This window comes from Cyprinus carpio, chromosome A17 (assembly GCF_018340385.1).
Source record: "Cyprinus carpio isolate SPL01 chromosome A17, ASM1834038v1, whole genome shotgun sequence".
NCBI lineage: Eukaryota > Metazoa > Chordata > Actinopteri > Cypriniformes > Cyprinidae > Cyprinus > Cyprinus carpio.
In genome coordinates, this window is record NC_056588.1 from 15,143,548 (window position 1) to 15,168,988 (window position 25,441).

A 25,441-nucleotide genomic window follows, 5' to 3' on the forward strand; every position below is an offset into this window, starting at 1 on the left:
AACCATAATAATGCTAATATATATGATTATTGATATTATTAAACTATTTTTTACACATAAATCAGTGACCTAAAATAATGCTTGAACTTATATTAAAATAAATTGGAATACAAGGTTAAAGATAAAATATTATTTTAAAATATTACAAATATCAATTTTATTTATGAATACTGTTTATAAACAGTATTTACGAACAGTTTTAGGACCCTGGATGAATAGCTTTAGGACCCTGCAGAGCCCCACTATAAAACACGTGGAGATTCAAGCAGCACTCTTCCAAAGAATCAGCACTTCACCAAAGCATGAGACCAAACCGCATCTGTTCGTAGCTGTCCGTGTGCTGTCTGCTTTTGTTTACACTCTGCACGTGTGACCAGGGACAGTGTGAACACAGTAGACCGTAAAGCAGTACTGGCTTTGTAAAGTTCTCCTGACAGCTCTATCGTGGGTCTGTAGAACACCTTCCCCTATCTCCCCTGTGGATTTAATCGAATTGCAGGAATTCCCTCACATCCTCTCTGCTTGCGCTGTGTGTGTGTGTGTGTATGTGCTCCTGTGTCGGTATATTATGAAGATCTCATCATAAGGAGCCGGGCATCATGAGGATCTACCGGTGCAGGGAGAATTGGTGCCTCATGAGCAGACTGTGCGCTTTTGCGCTGCTGATAGTGGCACTGACAGCTGACATCTCCACTCATCATTCACCCGATGGTAAGAGACACACTTCATATCAGTGCTTACCTTACTGTACAATTTTACTGAGTAAAACTAATATAGAAAGGCAATTACTGTAAGTTCATTGTTATTACATGCACTTGCTGGGGAGGCAGACCTTTGTGCCTTGTCTACCCCTAAAGGATGCATATTCTTATCCTGTAAAGCCTTAAGGGATGTGCCTTTGAGGGTGTTGGCCCAGTGAAAAGCTGGTGTACCCCTAAAAGTTATGATTTTTAACATTTGCTAAAAAGGTTCAAAATTAAGATTAAAGTCATCTGAAATGTGTGGAAATGAACACACAAGTATCCAAAATTTGAAGTGATCTCCAATTAAACAATAATAACAACAGTAGTGACAAGTTATAGGCCAATATTGACTTTTAAAAGCATGGAAGAGTTTGGCAGCTGTTTGAATATATTTTTTTTATTTAGAACTCGTGAATAAAACAAGAGGAGAGATGCTGAATGAGATAAATAGGAAACCTTGTGTGCATGAGGATGAACAACAATAACAAGAAAGAGGAGATGCATATTTACATGTGGCTTTAGGAGATATGTTCAACAGTGACCATTTAATGTGTTGTGACATCTGGATGTCCTGTCTGTGTATATTAATAAGATGAAGGGCATTTAGAAAAAGCTTGTGTTGGGCACGCTGAGATGTACACAAAGATGTACCTTTAAGGGTATTGCCCAGTGACAAGCTGAACCCCTAAAGGTACAATGAAATATTAATGACATAATATTAAAAAAAAGTTATATTTTTAATTTAATATTTAATAATGCAAACACTAAATAAATAAATATTTTTAAAAAAGCACTAGGTGAAAACATCTGCACATCATTGCATGCTTCTTATTGCATTATTTCTTATTATTTTCTTGTATTTACTACCTTAAGAACAAGTTTAAATGCACTCACTTTACAGTCAAAGATATTAAAGGTGAAATTCAGCTATATGGAAATTGCATTTGATCCAATGATATGCATTTATTAATCAACAGTGTGCAGCAGGTTTTTAATAGGACTTGCTTATGGCATGTACATGTGCTGCATTCATTTCAGTGTGACATGATTGACACAAACTGTGTGTGTACGCTAATCATTAGGTTAGTTAGGATTAAGTTTTCTCTTTCACCTGCGATTTTCATCATTTAATTCATCAGATCATATTGTTCCGACACATCTGTTCCACACGTCTCAGATCCTCTCCTCCTCTGCTGTTTTTTTCACTAGAGCGCACACATGCTTCTCTAAGCTGGTTTTCAGGAAGATAGTAATTACAGCAAAGGCAGGATAATAATACATCTCTGAGCTGTGATTGCAGAGGACTCTCCAAACTCTCACTTTGATCACAGCGAATGAAACAGAATGCAAACAAAAGGAACCTGTGAACAGTCTGTTTCTTATATGCCTTTTTTTTTTTTTTTGTCTTTGTGTGTATGGATTGTGTGCATGAAAGCTCTTTAGCCACAGAGGGACACTGTCTTGAGGACCTTTTGAGGGCAGTACTTTGAGCTTAATGCCAGATACCTTTGTATATGCGAGTATGTGTGTGTCTCATATTTTCTCTTGTTAGCACCTCATTCCCAGCACTGACAAGTTCCTGAAGTTAGCTGGGCTGACATGGTTTCACAGTATCACACATGACAGCAAAAAGTGCCTAGAGCCATTAAAATGCAATTTTAATGACTATCCATCCATGGCTAATTTGTTTCTTGAGCTGTGTGACTGTTTGTATGTGTGTGTGTTTATAATATGTTCATCCATGGTTGAAATCCTTATAATCTGTTGGAGTGGGTGGAATTGCTGATTTGAATGGCTAATGATCACTTACAGTTGTTTTGCATGACCAAACTCTATAGGGATAAATTCAGTAAATATGATACACCCGGCATTTCAGTGCACAGTTAAACAATGTTTACAAAAATGATATATTGATAGTGATAAATATGAAACTAACACCACCAGTCTTGTCAGTGAGTCATTGAATCATTCAGATGTTTGGATCACAGTGGTGCATCAATGCTATACAATTTCAGCAAAGTATGCCAGATTATAGTAATCTGCCACATCCTCCACACCACAGTGCTCTGAACCAGTCCACAAAATTGCATTCAATGTTTTTGAGGCACGTTTGTTCTGTTTTGCATAATTGTGTATGATTTTCATAATCCCTTCTGTGAATCTGATATTAAAACAAGACAGCATGTGGAAGTAAATGGCGCTGTCAGAGTAAAAATATGCAGTCTATTCCACTGTACTGCAATACTGTAAGCCTGAAGATTTAAAGTTTGCATTCTTTTAATTCAGCTAGGAGGTCACGCCATGACATATCAGTCTTTTGTAGGTCACACATCTTCACATGTGTACAATTCATTGGACAGAGTTCACCAAACTTGAAATCCAGTGATATTCACATAAGCTTGCATTTCCTGTCTCCCGCATTCACAGTCGTATGAATGGAAGTCAGTGGAATGTGACCAACCCTAGTAAATTCTGATAGAGAAGGAGGAACTTAATGATAAAATAGTTATAAATTTGGTGGGGATTTCTGTTGAAATCTACAGTCCTTCCTGTGTATGTTTGTTTTTCATGTGAGAAAGAGATAGCTAGAGACACTCATGTAGAGTTTTTTTGGATAATGTTTTCTGTTGAAGGGTGGGGTGATGTGATCACCAAGCTTTGACACAGTTTTTACACACCCTCTTGAACTGGACAATGTGTATTTGTGTGTTTCTTTTTAAAAGGATTCAGGTCTGCCCCAGCAGTCATGTGGATCACCTCTCTATGGCCTTTGCCTCCATGACCAATCCATTCTCCATGAGGGGTCTGGTTTTACTGGAGAGTGACACACTAACACACATAAGCCAATCGTCCAAATTTAGAGGATGATCAAATATCTCTTGTGGATTAATGTAAGGCAGATGCATTCACTCTTATGTTCATCTCAACTTTTGGTGCTATAGTATAAGGAGCTGTACTGAGACCACTTTCACTATTTCTGAGTTTCTGAAACCCCTGTTGTTCTCTGCATTGATCCAAAACTCAACGCTACACACACACATGCACACACACACCAATTCACTGATTGGCAGAAACACAAACTTATTGATTCTGGCTCAGACAATAGGGATCAATTTGTGCAGTCAGGTGGTACAGGTCTAAGCTCTTTACACTCATTAGTCTTTTGCTGTCATTGTGTGTGCCATTTTCTCTAAGTGTGCAAACATGTCTAAATGTCGGACATATTAGACAGCTAAGCTGTCTTCAAAATTTAGTTTATGTATTTGTGTCTGTGAATGTATTGCATTTGTTTAGAACTATGTTGTATGTATATTTATTTGATGTATATTTACAGTTTACATTGTAGTCTATTTGATTCTTCATTATGTGAAGAACATATGACGATTTTTTCTTAAGGCCAAATGAAAAACAAGCAGCAGTTTTTGTGTTCATTCTCCAAATGCAAGTGTCAATAAATTAGTGACCAACTGGATTAAAAAGTGAACATGTTTACGTGCACAAGAATATTGCCATATGAGTCCGAATTTGGTCATATTTTGATTATTTATGAATCATGCAGATGTGTTTTTATTATCTGATGTAACAGATATACCTATCTATCTATCTATCTATCTATCTATCTATCTATCTATCTATCTATCTATCTAATGTCTGTCTGTCTGTCTGTCTGTCTGTCTATTGCTTATCTGAGATTAGTTTTCCTGCTTTCTTGCAAATTTTTAGATGAATATGTTATATTACAAGTATAATTCAAATGTGACTATGAATACAGTAGTATTTTAGTTTATGAAAATAGAAAACCAATGTTTTAGATTTATATATGTGCCCCAGGATAAATATGTTTTTGAAGAGAAAAATGAACAGCAGGAGTCCTTATCCTAAGGGCCACTGTTTAAAAAGACTAAAACCATAAGTTGCCACTCATAGATAGCCTCAACCATTTAAGCTGTCGATCTTCCAAACTCTCATTTCTTTCCCCATCAGAGAGCCTCAAAATCATAATCTGTAGCTACGCATCGATACCAGTGAGCTCAGAGAGTGAGAGAATGACAGGCAGAGCCAGAGAAAGAGATTATTATAGCAAGGTCATAAAGTCTATAGATTCTCTCAGTCAGTAATCTCTCTTCATTCATACCATCACACTCGCATTAGCCATTTACCAACACACTCACTCTTTCTATCTCCCAACTCCAGCTCTCCTGCTCACTATTGTGCTTTCCTCTTTCAGTCTCTCAACTCTCGTCTCGTTTCAGCAGCTGACTCTCAAAGTGCTGATGCTGCTTTTTCAGGCTGTTAGGAGAGAACTAATGTATTCAACTCATCCACTTAGAAACCTGAAGACGCTGCAAACAAGAAACATCATTAACTTGTCTGCCTAGTAATAGAAGAAAGTCCTTCTGATTTTGAGATGCTTTGGAAGTGACTGGTGAGAAGTTTACGTGAGCTGAAAAGTGATTAAGTAAGACTGAACTGTTCCCGCTGATCACGGTGTATTCTTTAAGTGATTGGTTTTGCTAAAGGAATTATGCAAATCTGGTAATTTTCATAAGAAATATCATAAGCAAGCAAGAGTATTTGCTCAACATATTCATTAAAACATACTTAACATGCACTTGTGCTGGTATGGCAGTAACAAACTTTATTGAAGTAGCATTTAAATTTTTTGAAACTTTTACTTTTATCATTTTTAAGAATAATACCTTACTTTTTACTCCACTACATTTTAGAAAATTTTGTTTTGAAGTGAAGTGACATTTTAGAACATTTGTTTTGAAGTGAAGAAATTGACACCACTCTGATAGTCATTGCGTGAACAAATGATTATTTTGAACTGATTCTTTTCTATGATTCACCTGAGGCACAACATAGACACACTCTGATGTCCACTTCATGAACAAAGGATTCTTTTGAACCAATTATTTGGGTGTAATCACATACTCTTTGAGTAGGTACTTGAATAAGCAATTACTTTGAAAACCATGTGTAGTATGAATGAAATCTGGGTGTATTGCATTGGTCATGTTGTCATTTTCATGTGACCTGCCAGTGTCAGTTGTGTCACTTCACTACAGTTCAGAACTCCTCTCCTCTGACTTCATGGGATAGTAAAGTGTAGTACACACGCACTTCAAAATCTCAGTGGAAATAGTAAGTCATTCAGGTACTTTTTACCTACTTTATTATGAGCTGTGATTTCAGGCATACTCCTCTTTTTTTAACATACCATTTTTCACCTGAAGTATGCAATTTCAGATACATCCATGCTCTGATGTCCGATTCATGAACAAATGATTCTTTTGAACTAATTATTTTAAGTGAAATGGTTCACACAAATGTAATAATTTTGTAAATGTGAATGTAATATTTGCTGCAGTTATTGACTTAATGAATGAGTGATTTGGTCAGAGTGAGTCTCAAGTTAACAGATCCGTGTTTTGGTCTGGTCTGACTCAATTTTATATTGAAGCTCTATCCAGTATGTTTGACAGTGTGTTTGACTGTTAGACCCCTCTATCTTTAAATAAATATTTTGAGCAGGAGGATGGATGTCAAATATATCTGTACTTATTTTTGATACTTACAGTCCACATGAAATCAAAATTTAATTTTCTCAGAAAAAGTTTACTTAAAGATGTTTACATTGTCACTGGTGCTGTGGCTCCTCGGTGATCAAATAGATGGATGTAAAATCTGAGTAGAACGTGTGAATAATCATGCCTGTCAGTTTCTGAGAATTTCACGTAAAGCTTTTTTAGACAAAAAGAATACAGTAAAAATCTCTCACACTGGATTAATTTACACCATTACAAACATGTGCAGTGATTCCCACACATGTAGATGTAATTAAAATTCCCATATAAAAGCTGCTAAACATCTTGGACTTTTCCTTTGTGGTCTGTTTAAAAAAATAAACTGGGCTTTGTATCAATAAAAAGAATATGACCAAAGTGAAACAAATAATTACTGAGCAGCAGCATCTAATGTGTGCATTTATGGTGTGTCTTTTTTATTATTATTATTATTATTATTATTATTATTATTATTATTATTATTATTATTATTTTTGTTGTTGTTTCTAATGTGTGGATTTGTGGTTTGTTTTTTCTCTTTTGTTATTATTATTATTTTTTTGACAGAACATCTATAAAGCACTTAATCTTCATTAGATGGTGAACTGATGAATTGTTTGGCCTGCTGCTATCAGTGCTGTATTTAGTTAGAAGCCTCAATGGAATTTCATTATGTTCAATAAAACTTATCTGTACGCGCATGCGCATATACGCACACCCACATTCTCTGGGGTTTCACGTTGACACTATCTGGTCAAGTCATCAAGTCTTGCTTCAAATAGCTTGAATGTGACATGGGCGTGAAGGGAAGGAAAGAAAAAAAGAAGGAAAAGTAAGCATTGCTTACCCATCTACACAACTAAAGCTGTTGATTGACAGCTGTATTTTATAGTGTTGACCAGCCCAATCACACGTTTGTGGATGGAGTTAGTGTATATAGCCTGAAATAGTCAGAATTTTTACCCAGAACTTTATTTAGATCCTGGTTCCTGGGGTGGAAACACACCGAGTACCGGCCCAAAGACCCTAGTTCCTAGGGAAAGTTAATGTGGTGGAAACAGGGCTAATGTTGACTGACAAATTCAACTGAAGCATATACAGTATGTACTGTTGATTTAATAACTTGCAGAGCTCTTGGTAGGTAGTTTTTGGGGTTTTTTAATTTATTTTTAAGTATATTCTTTGTGTGGATATTTTTAATGGGATTTTTTGTTTGGGGAAAGTTATTTTGCACTCTATTTAGATGCAGGGAAAGTTTTACACTATATGCAAAAACATTGTTATTTACGGAATGGTGTGTGAATACTGGTGACAATGAAATGCCTTGAGCTCTGGTAGTTTTGCTGATATAGTGTGGGCATTATGACAAGGAGTATTGGAAGTTTATTTATAAATTTTTAAATTAAGTCCCTTAAATGCAATGAATAGCATATTTGATATTATCATTATGATATTATTATTTGATACTACAGTAAGAATATGTGTGTGTGTGTGTGTGTGTGTGTGTGTGTGTGTTTGTGTTTGTTTTTTTTTTGTGTGTGTGTGTTTATTGAACCTTGAGACAAAAAAATCATTCATTCATTCATTCATTCATTCATTAAATGACTGTAATGCAAATCAATGACAACTTTTTTTAACAGTAGCCTATAAAAATATCAGTTGTCTCTATAGCTTTCAGAAACAGACTACAGAAGGCGTGTAGTATGTTGTGTACAACAGGGTTTTCAGCAGATTTTTTTAGCATTTTGATAATTTAGAGTCCTTTTTTTTTATTTGATACAGTAGAATTTATAGGGTTAAAGCACATGGTTTAATTATCTGATGCCATTTTTCAAGTGTAGTTTTGGTGCAATATTTAGGATTAATTGATTCAGTATATTATCTATTCATCTATCCACGTGTGTCTTTAATTTATTTATTGTGAAAATATATAAATAGATATAATAGATATAAATCATGACAATGTCTTTCAATTTAATTTCATTACTCACTTCCCAATTACCCACATATGATAGATTTGTTCTAGTGTGCAAAGCCTCTTCCTAAATTGAATCCTTCTTGGACAAAAAGAGCAGAAGGAGAATTATAATGACAAACAGGAAATTGGGTCTGGGTAAAGGAAGTGTGGGGGTTTGTGCATACGTGTGCTTGTGTGCTATAAATTATATCCAAAATGACAGGATGTGCACAAACATTGAAATGTGAGTGATAGCTTCCCACTGGGGAGAAAAGACGTTTCCAGAGTGCTTTGTCACTTCCTGTCTCCCTCAGAATGCTGAATCTTGGGTAATAATGGGTATCTGACAAACCAGAAGTGCAAAGCTATGAGCCCAGTGTGCCCTGAAGACCAAATATGTGTTATTATGAGGTGACAAGATTCTCGTACAGTATATATGTTCTCTATTTATGGCATACTAGTGCATTAAGTATGTGTTTTCAGGAGCTGCTTGGTTCCTATAGTCTCTCACTGCAATTGTGTAGTGATCATATCATTTTGTTCTACTCTATTTGAGGTTCAGTATCTTTGTTCTGACCTTTAAAAAAGGTACTATTGTATAGTTGTGACACTGGATGGTAATACAACAGTACTTGAATTTAATCCATGTTTAAATCTTTGAAAGAACTGTACTGAATATTTACCACAGTTATGCATTTACACAGTTACCCAGTCTACCACAAAGAATACAATAGAATTGCCATGATACATGGAAATACCATGGTACTTTTTTAATGCAGATGACTGATATATGAAATGGACTACCAGTTTTTAGTGTTTTTGAAAGAAGCCTCTTTTGCTGTCCAAGGCTGCATTTATTTGATTAAAAAAATCAATAAAAACTTTTAAGTAGATTTTAAAATAACTTTTCCATTTCAATTTATTTATATTTTAAAATATTATTTATTTCTGTGATGGCAAAGCTGAATTACGACAGTGTCACATAATCCTTCAGAAATCATTCTAATATGCTGATTTGCTGCTCAAGAAACATTTATAATAATTGATCACCAAATCAGCATATCAGGAAGGATTTCTGAAGGATCGTTTTCATATATTATTACATAATACTTCAGTGTGACCAATTAGACCAAGTCTTCCAGAAAACTGTCTAATTATAAATATAACAAATTTAAAAAGAATATTAACACTTTTGTTTAAAAAAAAGAAAGAAATAAGAGAGCTGAGAAAAAAAAAACATGTTGTGCTGTCTCTCTCTCTCTCTCTTACACCTCCTCATCATTTCTTGCTCTCTCTCCGTGTCTGTCACCCTCATTCATAATGGATGCCGTAGTGTTGAGGTTCAGCTGAGGATGGAATGCTGTGGGGGCACGATGCTTTCACTGAGGGGAGAGAAAAGAGAGAAGACTTTTGATTTAGACTGATGACGCAACTACACTCACAAAACACAGAAGACAGTCAAGCCAAGTTTATCAGTCTTCTCATTACATGCCAGTTTGAGAAAAAGAGTGAAATTTTGTAATAAAAAAGACATAAACATATTCAACAGTGGTCTCAAACATTTGGACCCCGTTGTACCCCATTGTATTTAAAAAATACTGGTGTCAAATTATGACATGGGCTTAGCATACTTATTCGAATACTGCATTTTTTTTTCATACATTATGAAAAAGTTTTTAGTCAAATTGTAGCCCAACCTGGAATGCTAATTTATCAAGCATTCCTTTGATTCATCATTGTATGCACATAAAAGTGAATATATTTAATCAACGGTGTACATCTCCCATGGTGCCGCCACGTTCACTTTACATCATCTTCATCTTCAGTTTCCTTATGTTTTTATAAACTGAAATTTCTGACATCATGTGCTGTTCTGTTGCACATGTCCAAGTATGACAGTAAAAATTCTGACTGAGTTGAATGGAAGACAACAGTCAACTGTCAGTCAACCTCCTTTTTCTTTATACAGATTTTTTTTCCTTTTTTTCTTTTTTTCCAGTTGTTGAATACATAAGTTATTATTAATATTTGAAAATTGTGGAAATACTTTCTCTGTGCTCAACAAGGATGTGAGTTTATGTGCTTGATGTAACAACCACTGTAATTCATACTATATGTAGCAATGTGTTAGCAACTTACGTTTCAAAAGAATGCGAATAGTTTCAAAATGTTTTTTTTTTTGTTTAATTTTTTGTTTGTTGTGGGAAGACTGTCATTTATATTATGGAAAAAACCAAATGTGACTGACCACTATATATCATTATTGTAGGCTTAGAATAGTGAATTGAGATAACACAACCATGGAATGCTCAAATTTTGTGTATTTTTTACCCTAAATAACCGATATAATGCATCTTTAAACACAGACCTTATTTTATATGTAAATTGAAGCGCACCATCCTGAAATCCTATAAGAAATCCAGAGGGAACCCATAAGTTAAATACAAATTATATTCAGGTAATGGCCTTTATCTCCCCATCTATTCATGCTGGTCCTAATTCTTATATTCCTATATAATAGCTTATAATTCCACCTTTAACTGTTGGTCATTTTAACTTCTTGCCTCCATTACACACACACACACACACACACACACACACACACACACACACACACACACACACACACACACACACACACACACACACACACACACAGAGAGAGCGAGAGAGAGAAGGAAAGTGAGAGAGCTGAGCTGCATCACATATCGTGTCACTGGTACCTCACTGCAATACTAATGGGAGCTTTTTTTGTTGTTGTTGCTTGTCGCAGGAAGGCAACTAAAAAGTGTGCTCAACAAACTGGAACACTACCACACCATGGTACCGCTACTGCTGGAAGGAACAGAGCAGCGACCAATCAGCTGGCTCCGCTCCAGAGTAAGAAAGAACACTGTATATTGTTGCTGCATCATTTTTCACATAATTTCCTAAAAAAGAAAGTAATTTTCCCTTCTATCATGATGTCTCGTTGCTGGTGTTTATATTTTTTATATGAATTTTTGATTTTGAATAGCACTGAGTTACATATACTCTTTTCAGATGGATAATATATTGAGTCCAGTACAAGTTCACTTCTGTTTGAAATGGTATAACATAGGACGTCGGTACAAATTAGTTCACAGTGTATGACTACCTTAATCAGTATCATTATTAAGCCACAGCCTTTTAGCTCTAAAAGGGTCATTTGTGATAATGAGTGAAAGGCCTGACTACCAAACAGCACCAGAGGCATGGAGGCTGAGTGATGAGGTGACGAATCTTGAAAACTGTTTTGGAGTACATTAGATTAGATTAACTGCCTGAAGCCGTGGTGACATTGTTGCAAAAAGTCACAGGGCCTTTGCCATTAAGGCTTAATTGATTCCAGTCTCCACACTGACTTACTGGAGCTCCAGTGAATATTACCGTCAAACGTCTTCAGTAGCTCAGAGCAATGTCTGACTCTGGCAATGGCTCTTAGAGGCCCTTTCACTGCCCAGTTTGCAGTGTATTCATGTGTGCTCAGAGGCTTAGTCATCGGAAACCCAACACCTAGAAATTTTCATAAATGTCTGAATTGTTGGAAATGTCTTAAATGCATTGTTAGGGAAAAGTTTTGCATGTCATAAAAATGCAGTGCTAGAGAATGGTTGGCTTTGCTTTGCTTTGCTTTTCAAAGTGATTGCGATAAAACATTTGCAGGCGGAGATTGATGTTGTGGTGAGGGTAGCGTATATCAGGCAGGAAATTAAGAATAAAGGACTTGTTGGTCTGGGCCCAGAGTGGCCTGACTGATGGCCCAAAGCCATATCACTACAGCTGGAGTGAGGGAGGTAAAAATGCTCTATTAGCTGTTTAGCAAGGAAAAGTAGATGGTCATTCTATTATAATAAAGGGAACATTTAAGAGTTATTCAGAAATATTTCAATATTTCATTTATGATTTTTAATGTGAATAATATTGATTAAAATATTACACAAAATTAGAAATATATTGTAATAATAATGTTCTACTGTAAAATAAAAATCAAGTGTATTTCATAATGTATAATAACTTTATTTTATAGTACATCAGTGAAATTAAAATTTTGTCTTATAAGTTCTTCATTTTCAGTATGAAAATAGTTCTTTACATGTACAAAAAACAAACAAACATGGTATTACCATTATACTTTTTGAAGTAAATGCAAATTAAGATGTAAATCAGTATAATAATGCAGCACTAAAATCAACTGCATAAACAGAAAAAGATAAAGATACCACAAATTTACAACTGCAGCTAAACATTAGGCTGTGAAAAAGAAGCAAACAGTATATTGTCTCATATAGGCAAGCAAAAGAAATATAAAATATTCGCTTTGAAAGAACACAGAGAGCAGGTAACTCATAGAAGTCCACCACGATTCACCAAGATCCACTCACTTGAACACACCTGGCTTCACTTCTAGCTTGTTTTTTTTTTATTTGTCAAGAAGCAGTTTATGTTTAAATGACATTTGTGTGTACAGTTCAGTTCACATTCCCCATGTCTTTGAAAGAGTCAAGTGAATAAAAATGCAGTGGCTATACTGTACATGAACACATCAGCCTTGTCCCTGTGCAGAGTGCTTGACACATTATTATGTGCAAAATGACAGTTGGAAGGCTTCCTTTTGGCTCTATGGCTCTGTCTGGTGTGCTGGATCAAATCCTAAGTCGTTCAAAAGTGTGAAGGCGGTATGTGTATGTGTGTGTGTTTTTTCAATGGGGAAGATATAGGGTTAGAGTAAATTGGTTGAAACAGGAAAACAGGACATGAAGTGATTGTTTTGTTTTTCATTTATTTAGACGCTTCCCGCTTCGCTGCGCATCCTGATCCAAGCAGAAGGACAACAGCTGGTTTTATCTTTGGAAAAGAACCAGTAAGTCTCCCTCACAATTTTCTTTTATTTAGACTCTTCCTTCTTGGTTGGGCACACAGAGTTTTTACAAAACCACATGATCTAGCTCTAGCAGGATCACTGAACACTTCCAAATCCTGATCCTGCCTCATCGAAACAAAACACTAGTTACTAAGTAACTTAAAGAGATATTTCACCCAAAAATAAAAATTCCAAAAATAAAAAATCATTTACTTACATCAATTTCCAATGTGAATATATTGCATAAGTCGTATAAATCCATGGTGCTTTTGTGTCCTTATTGTCATATGTATATATATGAAGTAAAGAACATGTATGAAATTAAAACATCTATTAGAAAATGGAAGAATTTCATGACATATATATCTAGCCCATATAAATATTAATGTTTATGTATGTATATTAATACATTTTTGACATATGAAGTGTCATATCTAATTATTTATACACATTATTTTGTTATGTTATTTTTTATTTTTTTTTCCACATTGTATTGCTTTATAGGTAGCATACAGTATGTGGCACTCTTGATATAGGGCAATGTATATCATTTATTAGATTTCTGTATGGGAAAGAACAGAGCAATAGAGAGACAGATTGAAAGAAATAAATTACCAACGAGCCAACAAAGAAACTCCAGGACATCTGATAAAACTGACCTTCTTTGTACATTAAGCTGAGTTCAACTCTTTCTCACAGCAGCAACATAACAAAAAACATCACTCATCCAGATATATAAAAGCCCAACCCAGAGGACAGACACTCATTTCTGTAGAAGGACCGTGAAGCTTTGTGTGTTCATCATCACAGTAATCATAACAGTCAAGACACTACCATACAAACAAATTTGCATGGTTATGCAGCTTCACAGTTTTTAATATAAGCCTTTTTACAAAGAATTGTCAGATCTTGAATGCTTTCTTACACATGCAAAGTGATTCACTGCATATTAATGTCAGACGAACAAGTGGCAACACCTCGACAAATAAAACAGCCAGTGTGTATCTTTTCACTCCATAATAAAACCGAGGATCTCTTTTTTTCACTCTAGATGCTTTGACAATGCATTTGATAAAAGAGCTTTGATAGTTCCCATCTTCTCTGAACTTTGTCTAACTTCATCTTGAACTAATTTCTGATGAATTCATTTGATAATCATTGTTGTTTTACTCTGTGGATTTCTCCTCCCTGTATTCTCTAAGCACGGATCAGCAATACAACACAGACCTAACAACAGCTTTGAATACTGTTTAACTCATAATGAACAGGGAATCAATGCACCCTTTGATTGCTCTTCCAAAGGATTTCCAAAATAAATGGCTTAGTGTGTGATGTTGATTGAGGCTTTAGAGATGACTGTCAGAGACTTGAAGAGAACACTGTAACGCTGATAGTCTGTAATCAGCAGCTGCCCAGTGAAGTTGCAGCTTTGCTCCACTTTATTTGATGAATTCTATTAAGGGCCATGTTCCTCTCAAGACTGAGTGAAAACACTTACCATAAAGTCTGTAACGAAAAGCCAGACAACATGAGAGCATGTGTATGATGTTTTTAGGCTTCCATAATTTAGCATCATTTGGGAAATTAACTTGAAACTATAGAAAGCTACTCATAATTTAAAGAAGTTAAAATTATTCTTTTCAAAAACGTAGCACTACAAATTACAAAACATACACTCTTAAAAATAAAGGTGCTTCAAAAAGGTTCTTCAAAGAATGCCATAGAAGAACCATTTTTGGTTCCACAAGGAACCATTCAGTCAAAGGATCTTTAAAGAACCTTCTCTTTCTTACCTTTTTGTAATCTGAAGAACCTTCTTTCACCACAAAGAAACTTTTTGTGAAACAGAAAGGTTCTTCAGATGTTAAAGGTTCTTTATGGAACCATTTAGACAAAAATGTAGAGTTTTCTTCTTCATCAGAACAGATTTGGAGAAATTTAACATTACATCATGTTCACCAATAGATCCTCTGCAGTGAATGGGTGCCGTTAGAATGAGAGTCCAAACAGCTGATAAAAACATTTTTCAGACTCCAGTCCATCAGTTAATGTCTTGTGTTTGTTAGGGGTGGGCGATATGAGCTAAAATTCATATCACAATATTTTACAGTGTCCAGGCGATATTGATATTATATTGCGATATAAGAAAAAAAAATGACAGGCAAAATATTTTTACCTTATATAACTAGAAAAAAGTGAGGGATTGAACATTTGTTCCTCTTCAGGAACTCGAGCTGCGTCGAAACGCTTTGGGGAACGCGCTTAGCGTGAGCGACTCTGAATATCGTGTGTAATCTGTCTCATGGAAGAGTGTGACGTCACGGGTGGGGTGACGTAAGCGACCAGGAAGCTATAAAGGCACATGCCGCACAGCTGGCATCAGCTTCGCGTCTTTCAGCAAGCGCTCTGTGTGTGCATGTCATTCTGTCTTGTCAGTTTTATTTATTGTTGTTTGTCACTATTAGCTCCTCAAAGAGTAAGCAATAGTCAAAGAGCAAAGTTAAGATGAGACATCTGAAAGGCGAATCCAGATCAGCGTTTCAGATTGTGTGTTCCTCCCTGCCCTCGCTACAATCACGAGTGGGGATACACACAGTCTGTGCGCGATCTGCCTGGGATCGAAGCACGCTGACTCAGCTCTTGAGGGAGCCGTCTGCCTGCACTGTGTACGGCCAGTGCGGACGCTTCGATCCCGGAGGGCTTTCCTCGAGAGGGGGTCTTCGCCGGCGTTCCTCGCGGTGTTGGTCCCGCTTTCGCCGAGGCGGAGCGGCGCCTGCATTCGCTGGGTTCGCAGATAGATCTGCTGGAGGGAATGGAGACGGGCGCTTCCCTATCTCCTACCTCACCCGCCAGATCTGCCTGATCTCTGGGTTCGGAAGCCCGCGCTGCGGTCCTTCCACTTGAGTAACGGCCGCGACGCACCGCCTTTCTTTCTCCGAGGAGATTGACACGGAGGGCGTCGATGAGCTCGCAGTTACACAAACATCAGCTGCATGAACCTCAGTTGCACAGACATCAGTTGCACAAGCATCAGTTTCACAAGCATATTATGCCAAAACATTATAACGAGCAGCATTAATGAGGAGCGCAGCTCGCGCAGTCAGCTCGCTCGCGGGAAAAATAAGGGGGGCTGACTGTGCTTCTCGCATATCTGGGGACGGGATGGAGACGGCTTTTCCTATCTCACCCGTGTTCCCTAGATCTAGAGCTCGTTCTCGAGGCTCGGAAGCCCGCGCTGCTGTTCCTTCCCCCTCTCTGACCGTGAACTCGCAGCTGCAGCTATTTATCTCCGAGGAGATTAATATTGTTTTGTGTGACTAAGCGGCTCGCGCGCTGCCGAGGCAACGCGTGTATGACATCACTTTCAGTTTTGATGTGAATCTTACCAAACCAGACCGTATTTACTAGTCTGATTGGTTAGCTGCATTTAATTCTGAGGAATTAAATTCAGTATTTGTCTGACTATGAGAAGTTAGATATGAATTTTATCACAAGCCAGACCGTGTTTACTCGTCTGCTTGTTTGGCTCCATTTAATATTGAGGAATTAAATGAGGCATTTATCTGACTGAAAGAAGTTAGATATATAATTTTTTGATTCTTGATCTGAATCTTACCACGCCAGACCATGTATACTTGTCTGGTTGTTTAGCTGCATTTAATTCTGAGGAATTAAATTCAGTGTTTACCTGACTATGAAAAGTCTGATATATCACTTTCGATATGAATTGTATCACAATTCAGACCGTGTATACTTGTCTGATTGTGTGACTGCATTAAATTCTGAGGAATATAATGACATTTATCTCACTTTGAGAAGATATATATACTGGAGGGGCTGCTGGGCGGGAGCAGCCCTCTCGGTGTACCGTCTCCTCATGTAGGGAGGCGCAGAATCAGAGTGTTGCCGCCCACGCTCCCCCGCGTCGGGACCAGTGGCTGAAACAACGCTCTGGCCCAGGGTTTCCCAGTCTAAGCCGGATCTGAGGGCCGTGCTTCAGGCTGGGAGGTCCTCGGCTAAGAAGTCCTGACACATCGGTCACGACTGCAGAGGGCGGCCCCTACTGGGGTAGAGTGGTGTTTACACGCATTAGACGGTGCCCATCTCTCCTCAGTGCCCTCGGGAAATCGATCTGCCAACCCTGCCAGAGCTCCAGGGCGCAGCGGTTTCCAGCGAGCGCTGCTCTCAGTTTTCTTCCGCCCGCGAGCGTAGCGGTGCTGAGAGGCTCGCAACCCCTTCGGGGGTCTCTAAAATAGTTAGATCGGCTGCTGGGAATGGTGTGTTTACTTCAGGCGCCGATTTAGCTGCCACAGTTACACCAGAGGTCCGTCTCGAGAGACTGATTCCCTTAGTAGATCATTTAGCAGCATTTGAATGACTGCCAAATGTATCTCAATGGGGCCTGCATATGGCAATAAGGCTATTGCATTCAGTTCGGCTCTTACCCGCCGAAATTCAACGGGGTTATTCCGACGTTGGTCGGACCCGAGCAGGCTCTGGTTATGGAACAAAAAGTGAATACCCTATTAGGGAAGGAGGCCATCGAGGTGGTCTCTCCTCAAGACAGGGAATCCGGGGTTTTACAGCCGGTATTTCACAAGTTCCAAGGAAGGATGAGGGGGTTGCGTCCGATCATAGATCTATGTCAGTTAAATCGCTCAGTTATGAGGCTGAAGTTCAAACTGCTTATTCTAGAGCATGTTGTACCACAGATCAGGTCTGAGGACTGGTTTGTTACGACAGATCTCATAGACGCATACTTCCATGTCTACATCCTTCCACAACACAGGAAGTTTCGGAGGTTCGCTTTCGGGGGCGAAGCGTACCAATATTGAGTACTTCCGTCCAGCCTTGCACTCTCACCCAGCACATTTACGAAGTGCGTGGATGCTGCTCAAATGGCTCCACTGCGACTGCGGGGCATCCGCATACTAAATTATATCAACGATTGGTTGATTTTAGCTCAATCAGAGCAGATGGCGGTTCGACATCGAGATGTCGTTTTCGCCCACATGGGGGAGCTGGGTTTGAGACTGAACGCCAAGAAGAGTGTACTTTCTCCAGTTTAGAGAACCACCTATCTAGGCGTAGTATGGGATTCGACCGCGATGCAGGCACGATTGTCCCCTGCTCGTATCGAGTCGATCCTCATCTCAGTCGAGAGAGCCAAAGAAGGCCAGTCACTCACTGTCAAACAATTTCAGAGATTGTTGGGTCTGATGGCAACTGCGTCCAACGTGATACCTCTTGGCCTGCTGTACATGAGACCCCTACAGTGGTGGCTCAAGACCAAGGGATTTTCCCCAAGGGGCAATCCACTTCGAACTATCAAGGTCACGCAGCGCTGCCTCCGTGCCTTAGACATGTGGAAGAAACCTTGGTTCTTGAATCAGGGCCCGGTGCTGGGAGCTCCTGGTCGCCGTGTAACACTAGCGACGGATGCCCTCCCTCACTGGTTGGGGTGCGGTCATGAGTGGCCACCCTGCCCGCGGTCTGTGTAGCTGTCGCCATTCTACATGGCATATCAGTTGTCTAGAGATGCTAGCTGTGCATCAAGCATTAAAATATTCCTCCCAGACCTGAGAGGTCATCATGTGTTGGTGCGCACCGACAACACAGCGGTGGTCTCTTATATCAACCAGCAGGGAGGTCTGCGTTTGTGCCCCTTGTACAAGCTGGCACACCAGATCCTTCTGTGGTCCCAGGATAAACTCCTCTAGCTCAGAGCAGTATTTTTTTCCTGGGAGGTTGAATGTTGGAGCAGACATACTGTTGAGACAGGGGCCGAGGCCCGGGGAATGGAGGCTTCACCCTGAGGTGGTGAAGCAGATATGGAGAGTTTTTGGACCTCTTTGCGACTCGAGACATCGCAATGTCCCCTCTGGTTCTCTCTAGTTCATCCAGCTCCTCTTGGACTGGACCCTATGGTACAGACCTGGCCGAGGCTTCGTCTGTACACCTTTCCCCTATCGCTCTGCTCCCGGGAGTTCTGGCGAGAGTACGCTGGGATGGGGTTCGGCTGTTATTAGTAGCCCCATTCTGGCCGGGCCGAGTATGGTTCTCAGATCTGGTCTCGCTCCTCGACGGCTCTCCTCGGGAGATACCGATCAGGACAGACCTACACTCACAGGCGCAGGGCACGATAATTCACCCTCGCCTGGACTTGTGGAAACTGTGGGTGTGGCCCCTGAGGGGGCACAGCTCATAGCATCCGGTCTCTCAAACCGAGGTTGTTGAGACCCTCCTCCAATCCAGAGCTCCCTCAACGAGGAAACTGTACGCCCTGAGGTGGAAACTCTTCGCCTCATGGTGCAGAGCATACCAGCTTGACCCAGCTAACTGCCCAGTTGGTACAGTTCTGGAGTTTCTACAAGCCAGGTTCTCTGCAGGGTTGACCCACTCCACCGTAAAGGTTTACGTGGCGGTCATTGCGGCCTACCATGTCCCTCTCGGTGGACAGTCAGTGGGAAGACACCCCCTACTGATACATTTCCTCCACGGTGCGCTGAGGCTGAGGCCTCCAGTACGGTCCCGTGTCCCCCCTGGGACTTGGTTGTGGTGTTGGAGGCTCTGTAAAGCTCCATGCGAACCGATACAAGATATATCAGATAGACATCTGACCTGTTGGCTATTACCTCTCTGAGGAGAGTTGGAGATCTTTAGGCCCTCTCAGTGGCCCCTACTCATTTCACTTTTTGCCCGGCATGGCCAAAGCACTTCTATACCCTCGAGCAGGTTGTGTTCCTAAGTTCCCTCTGTCACACCACAACCAATAGTACTGCAGGCCTTCTGCCCTCCTCCCTTCCGGGAGTCAGACCAGAAGAAGCTAATTATATGTATCCAGCTCGAGCGCTGGACACATACGTCCACAGAGCTGCCCTGTGGAGAGAAAAACAGACCAATTGCTCGTATGCTATGGTCCCCCAAGAGGGGTTCTCCTGCATCTAAGCAGAGTCTTAGTCGTTGGATAGTCGAGGCTATCAACGTATCCTATGAGTCCTCTGGTCCTCCCCCGTTGTTGGGAGCCAAGGCTCACTCCACACGGGGTATGGCGGCCTCCAAGGCCTTCTTAGCAGGTGTATCCATGCTGGACATCTGCGACGCTGCGGGGTGGTCCACGCCCTCTACAGTTGCAAGATTTATGGCTTAGACATGCCAGTTACTCCAGGTGCTTCTGTCCTCTCGTCCTAAGCTGTGCTCTTCGGATACACACTAGGCAGGGGTTTGGTAGTTTGGCAGCGTTGGTACTCGTTCCCCAAAGCGTTTCGACGCAGCTCGAGTTCCTGAAGAGGAACGTCTCTAGGTTACGTATGTAACCCTAGTTCCTCGAGGGAACGAGACGCTGCGTCTCGGAGCCATACCCCCAGCACCCCTGCCGGCGCTTGCTGGTACTCGAAGCTGATGCCAGCTGTGCGGCATGTGCCTTTATAGCTTCCTGGTCACTTACGTCACCCCGCCCGTGATGTCACGCTCTTCCATTAGACAGATTACACACGATATTCAGAGTCGCTCACGCTAAGCGCGTTCTCCATAGCGTTTCGGCGCAGCGTCTCGTTCCTTCGAGGAACTAGGGTTACTTTCGTAACCTAGAGACGTTTTTTGGCCATTGTGCAGTTTTCAGGGAATTGTTGATTATATGCTCACCAAGGCTACATTCTATTATTAAAAATACAGTAAACACTGTAATATTGTGAAATATTGTCCATTTAAATTATCTATTTGAATGTTTTAACACATAGGCTACTGTATGCCTGTGATCAAAGCTGAATTTTCAGCATCATTACTCCAGTCTTCAGTGTCACATGATCCTTCAGAAATCATTCTAATATGATTTGCTGCTCAGTAACCATTTCTGATTATTATAAATGTTGTAAACAGTTGTGCTGCTTGATATTTTTTTGAGCAAACATTTTTTTTTACTATTCTCTTATGAATATTTGAAATGGTCCTTTGTGTCAGAGTTATTTAACTCAATATAACTCTGATTCTGCCATCTAGTGGTCTGTTATTGGTAAAACCATAACTTCTAGAAATGATAACGAAGCGGTCAAGCGGGTACTGTGAGTCATGTTGAGGTAATTAAAAAACTCAAATTAAATATTTTGCGTTTAATTATTTACTTATCAGGCAAGTGGCTGCCTGATAAGCGGGACAGTTATGCAGTGTAGTCGTTATCACCCTGCAAAGATTTATTTTGCAAAATAATCTGCTGACTGTACACTGTATATTAGCTTCTATTGGGATTACTGGCACTCCTCTGTCTTGGTTTAGGTCATATCTTTCTGGACGCACTCAGCGTATTCAATTAAAGTTTCAGATCAAGAACATCTACAGTCACCACTGGTGTCCCCAGGGTTCTGTTTTGGGCCCGCTTCTTTTCATTATTTATATACTCCCTCTTGGTTATATTTTAAGGAAACATGGTATTAATTTTCATTGTTATTCTTGTTTATATTAACTTTACCCGTCTGCCAAACCCACTGGTTCTTTTCCTCCACCATCTTTGTCCAGCTGTTTTTAAATTGCTGAAATTAAAGATTGGCTTTCAGCTAACTTCCTGAAGTTAAATTGGAACAAAACTGAGGCCCTACTTGTTGGCACTAGATCTGATTGTCTAAATCTATTTGTTTTTCCTTGTACATTGACAATAATGCAATCTGTCCTTCCTCTCAGGTTAAAAGTTTGGGTGTTATCATGGATAGCACACTGTCTTTTGAAACTCAAATTAATAATATTTACTATGCAGTGATTTGTATTTTTTTTTATCTGTGCTTGGTTTTGAGGTGACCTTGGGTGTTTTGAAAGGCGCCATTAAATAAAATGCATTATTATTATTATTTTTATTATTATTATGTAACGGTATCCACGGTATCGCAAAATCCATATCGTGGAACAACATAATACCGGTAGTCCCTTTCATACCGGTATAGCGCCCACCCCTACAAGAAAGAATAGACATTTTTAACTTGTATTAATTTGTATTTTTAATATGAGTCCTCTGTCCATAATATTGCTTTAAAAAGTCAGTGGATTTTGATGCAAGAGGTCAATAAAGGATGGACTTTTTCACTGGAGGAAGTATCATTATGGATTATGGACTGATATTTTGGCCAGAAATTATGGTTTAAAGTTAAAATGCCTTGATGGATGTGTTTCTTACAAACATGCAGCTTTTCACTTCACAAGACATTAATTAATGGACTGGAGTTGTGTGGATTACTTGGACTCTCATTCTGACGGCACCCGTTCATTGCAGAGGATCCATGGGTGAACAAGTGATATAATGCTAAGGTTTTACAAATCTGTTCTCATTCTCATCTACATCTTGGATGGCCTGAGGGTGAGTAAATGAGTTTGTAGTGCAATTAATGTATGCCTCTTCTGGATTTTGGATGGATGGAAACCTAGTGAAGGCTTGAACATGAATTTACACTAAATAAAACCGATAAAATTGTTGGGTTTGCGATCAGTCCACATTCTAATGTGCTCCTTTTGATTGAAGAGTGTCTTGTGTCTTTTCCCAGTCTATTTTTTCACCATTCCCTGTTTTCTCTATCAATAAAATGGCAAATGGCAGTATTTAACAATATACAAAACTGAAAGATGTGCAATGCTGCACAGTGACTGGAAAAACTATTACTGTATGTCATGAAAGGATAAATAAATTTTTGGAGCTGGTTCATTGAAATGCATTGTCCGAAAACAAACTAATTCACTAAAATTAATTGGACTTCCCAGTGGTACTTGAGAGAGAGTGAGACACACTTTCTGAGAGACTACGTTTGGTTTTTGCTGCTGCTCGTTCTGTTTTAAGGCTGCTTGAGCAATATGTGACATAAAAAAACAACAATGAGGTGCTTGTAAAAATAGCTTGTTACTGGAAAAGCTGCATTATTTTGATGAGCTACTGTCACACTACTGAAAAATTTAGCTCATAGCATCCCTACTTCCAGTTAGCTGTCAGTCACTTTTTTTCATTTGTAGGTTGAACTGAAGTGTTCTGCCTCTTTTAGACTGTAAATCTTGATAATGAAGTAAAGAGTCACATCCCGGACACCGAATTGATCAAAGTCAACAGGACGTTGAATGAAGGAAGATTGTAGGAAGATTTAGAGCTTATTCTAGTCAACACAAACAGCTGTTACTGAGGAAGAGATGGAGCGTGTGTCATTGAAAGGCTTCCTTTTATTACGCCAAACAGAAAGGAGCTTAGCCAAGCTCACAAAACATGTCATTACTGTGAAGACTGCTAACATTACCATAGAAACTTGGACTCAGTGGCCATGAATGGACAGGGAAGAGGGTTCTTGTTCGTGTGAGAATGACATCACTAACTCTCTGCTCTGATGTTGGGTGCCTAGCTGAAGAAAAACTAATGAACTGAGTCCAGGAGAAAGAGAGACACACTATTACCAGAGGACTATTAGACTGGCCCTGTGATTCTGCTTCAACACCTGATACAATCACACACACAAATACACACACCTGTAGTGACTTTTAAACATCAGGTCATAGATGAATTAGAAATAGGTGTTTTTCTAAAGCAGGTGTTTTTAAAGCTTTTGACAGTGGCCCTCTCCTCTGAAAAAACTCACACTTTGCAGATTATATTAGAGGTAAAAATAAATAATTAAATGTTAAATAAGATGAAGTAAAAAAGCTATACAAGGTAGCATGTGAATTGTTAATTAATACTAGATAATGAATATAATTCATCCTATTTTAGATGTGATAATAGGCTGAAGATGATGATCGATTTTGTCTGACAGATACAGTCGGCAATGTGGCACTGTTGGAAGGGAAAAACAATGTTATTAGAATTAATTATATATATAAAAAGTCTTATATGAAGAAACTGGAAAATATTACTATTAATATTATTATGGTTGCTGTTGTTGTTTTCCTTTTTTGCATGCATATGAATTATTTATTTTTTGTTTTTTAAATAATAAATCATATGTGACTGGAAATTATTACCATCATCACCATCATTATTATTAGATTTTCCTTTATGTATTGTGGGTGTAAGGTGAAGGTGTGAGGTATTGTAGAATTTAAACCAGGGGTCACCAAACTCAGTCCTGGAGGGTCTGGTCCTCCAGAGTTTAGCTTCAACTTGCCTCAACACACCTGCCTAGCAACAGAGATGGTCTTACTATTTGGAGATGAGAGGGTCTGCAATACGTACTATTGGAGAAAGCGTAATGGTCAACTTGGATCACATGTGCCTTAATAACCAATCACATTACAGCCTTGATGTCATTGAATTCCAATGGTCAGTCATTAAATGACAAGCTGTTTCCTCACAAAAGCTGTTTATTCAGCGTAGTGACTTGCCTTCCAGTGGCTTTGCCTAGTAAGACCTTGATTAGCTGGTTCAGATGTGTTTGATTAGGGTTGGAGCTAAACTCAGCAGGACACCGGCCCTCCAGGACTGAGTTCGGTGACCCCTGATTTAAACGGTCTTTCATATGGACTTCTGTTATTAAACATTCCACACAATATGAATTGTTGTGGTGGTAGGTTGTCTTTTACCTTGTTTGCTGCTCTATAGAACAGCTGAACAATACACAAGATTAAAAAAGACTGAGAGAGAGAGAGAGTTGGAGCAAACAATGAAAGGGGGAGAGTGGGAGATGAGGTATACAGTGCCGCATTCAATTATGGATTCACTTGTGAACTCGCTTGTGAACTTTCCATCTGTTTCAAATTATTCCTCTCAGAGGCTTCAATTATTTCTTCTGTCTTCAAGTGAAAATTAATGACATGGTGTGTAGTGTAATCAGTGGTTGTAGAGTGCATGAATTTAGGAGAGAGAGGGAGAACATAATAACAGCATGTCCTTAACAAAGCTTCTAATGTCAATGTATGACAGGACAACACACTATTTTTCTAGAAATATGTAAAAACAATTCATATTTTCATTATGCCAAAATTAAGTTGTCAGACAACAGAAATACACTTTTTAAGGCAAGAATCACTATTATTATTGCGCATAATTATTGCTCTTGGAATTAAACACAGCCCTAACCCTTTGTATTAAACCTCGGCACATGACTTGTCCCACACTCTTTGTATTAAGGACATGAATGATGATTCCAGTCTTGTAGTTTTAATGAGCAGAGGTGTACTTTTACTTTTCTAACTTACCAAACTTATTTGGCAACACCCTGGCAACCACAGTATCCTGGTATCAAGGTAATGAATTTTGCATGGTGAATAACAACTAAAATTTAAATAAAGTTTAAAATCCTTTTTCTCCCCCATCTTGCATCTTTGCCTCCTGCTA

The 25,441-nt window shown here is 39.1% G+C and overlaps 1 protein-coding gene across 1 annotated transcript in view; it reads left to right on the forward strand.

Annotated features, from left to right (window-relative positions):
* The first annotated feature begins 291 nt into the window (after window positions 1-291).
* Window positions 292-25,441, forward strand: part of LOC109097630 (disintegrin and metalloproteinase domain-containing protein 12-like) — a 90,159-nt gene continuing 65,009 nt past the window's right edge. The window contains exons 1-3 of the mRNA XM_042774668.1: window positions 292-711; window positions 11,044-11,150; window positions 13,079-13,152. Of these exons, the coding sequence (XP_042630602.1) occupies window positions 600-711; window positions 11,044-11,150; window positions 13,079-13,152 (293 nt within the window). The 5' untranslated portion in view covers window positions 292-599. The remainder of the gene's footprint in view (window positions 712-11,043; window positions 11,151-13,078; window positions 13,153-25,441) is intronic.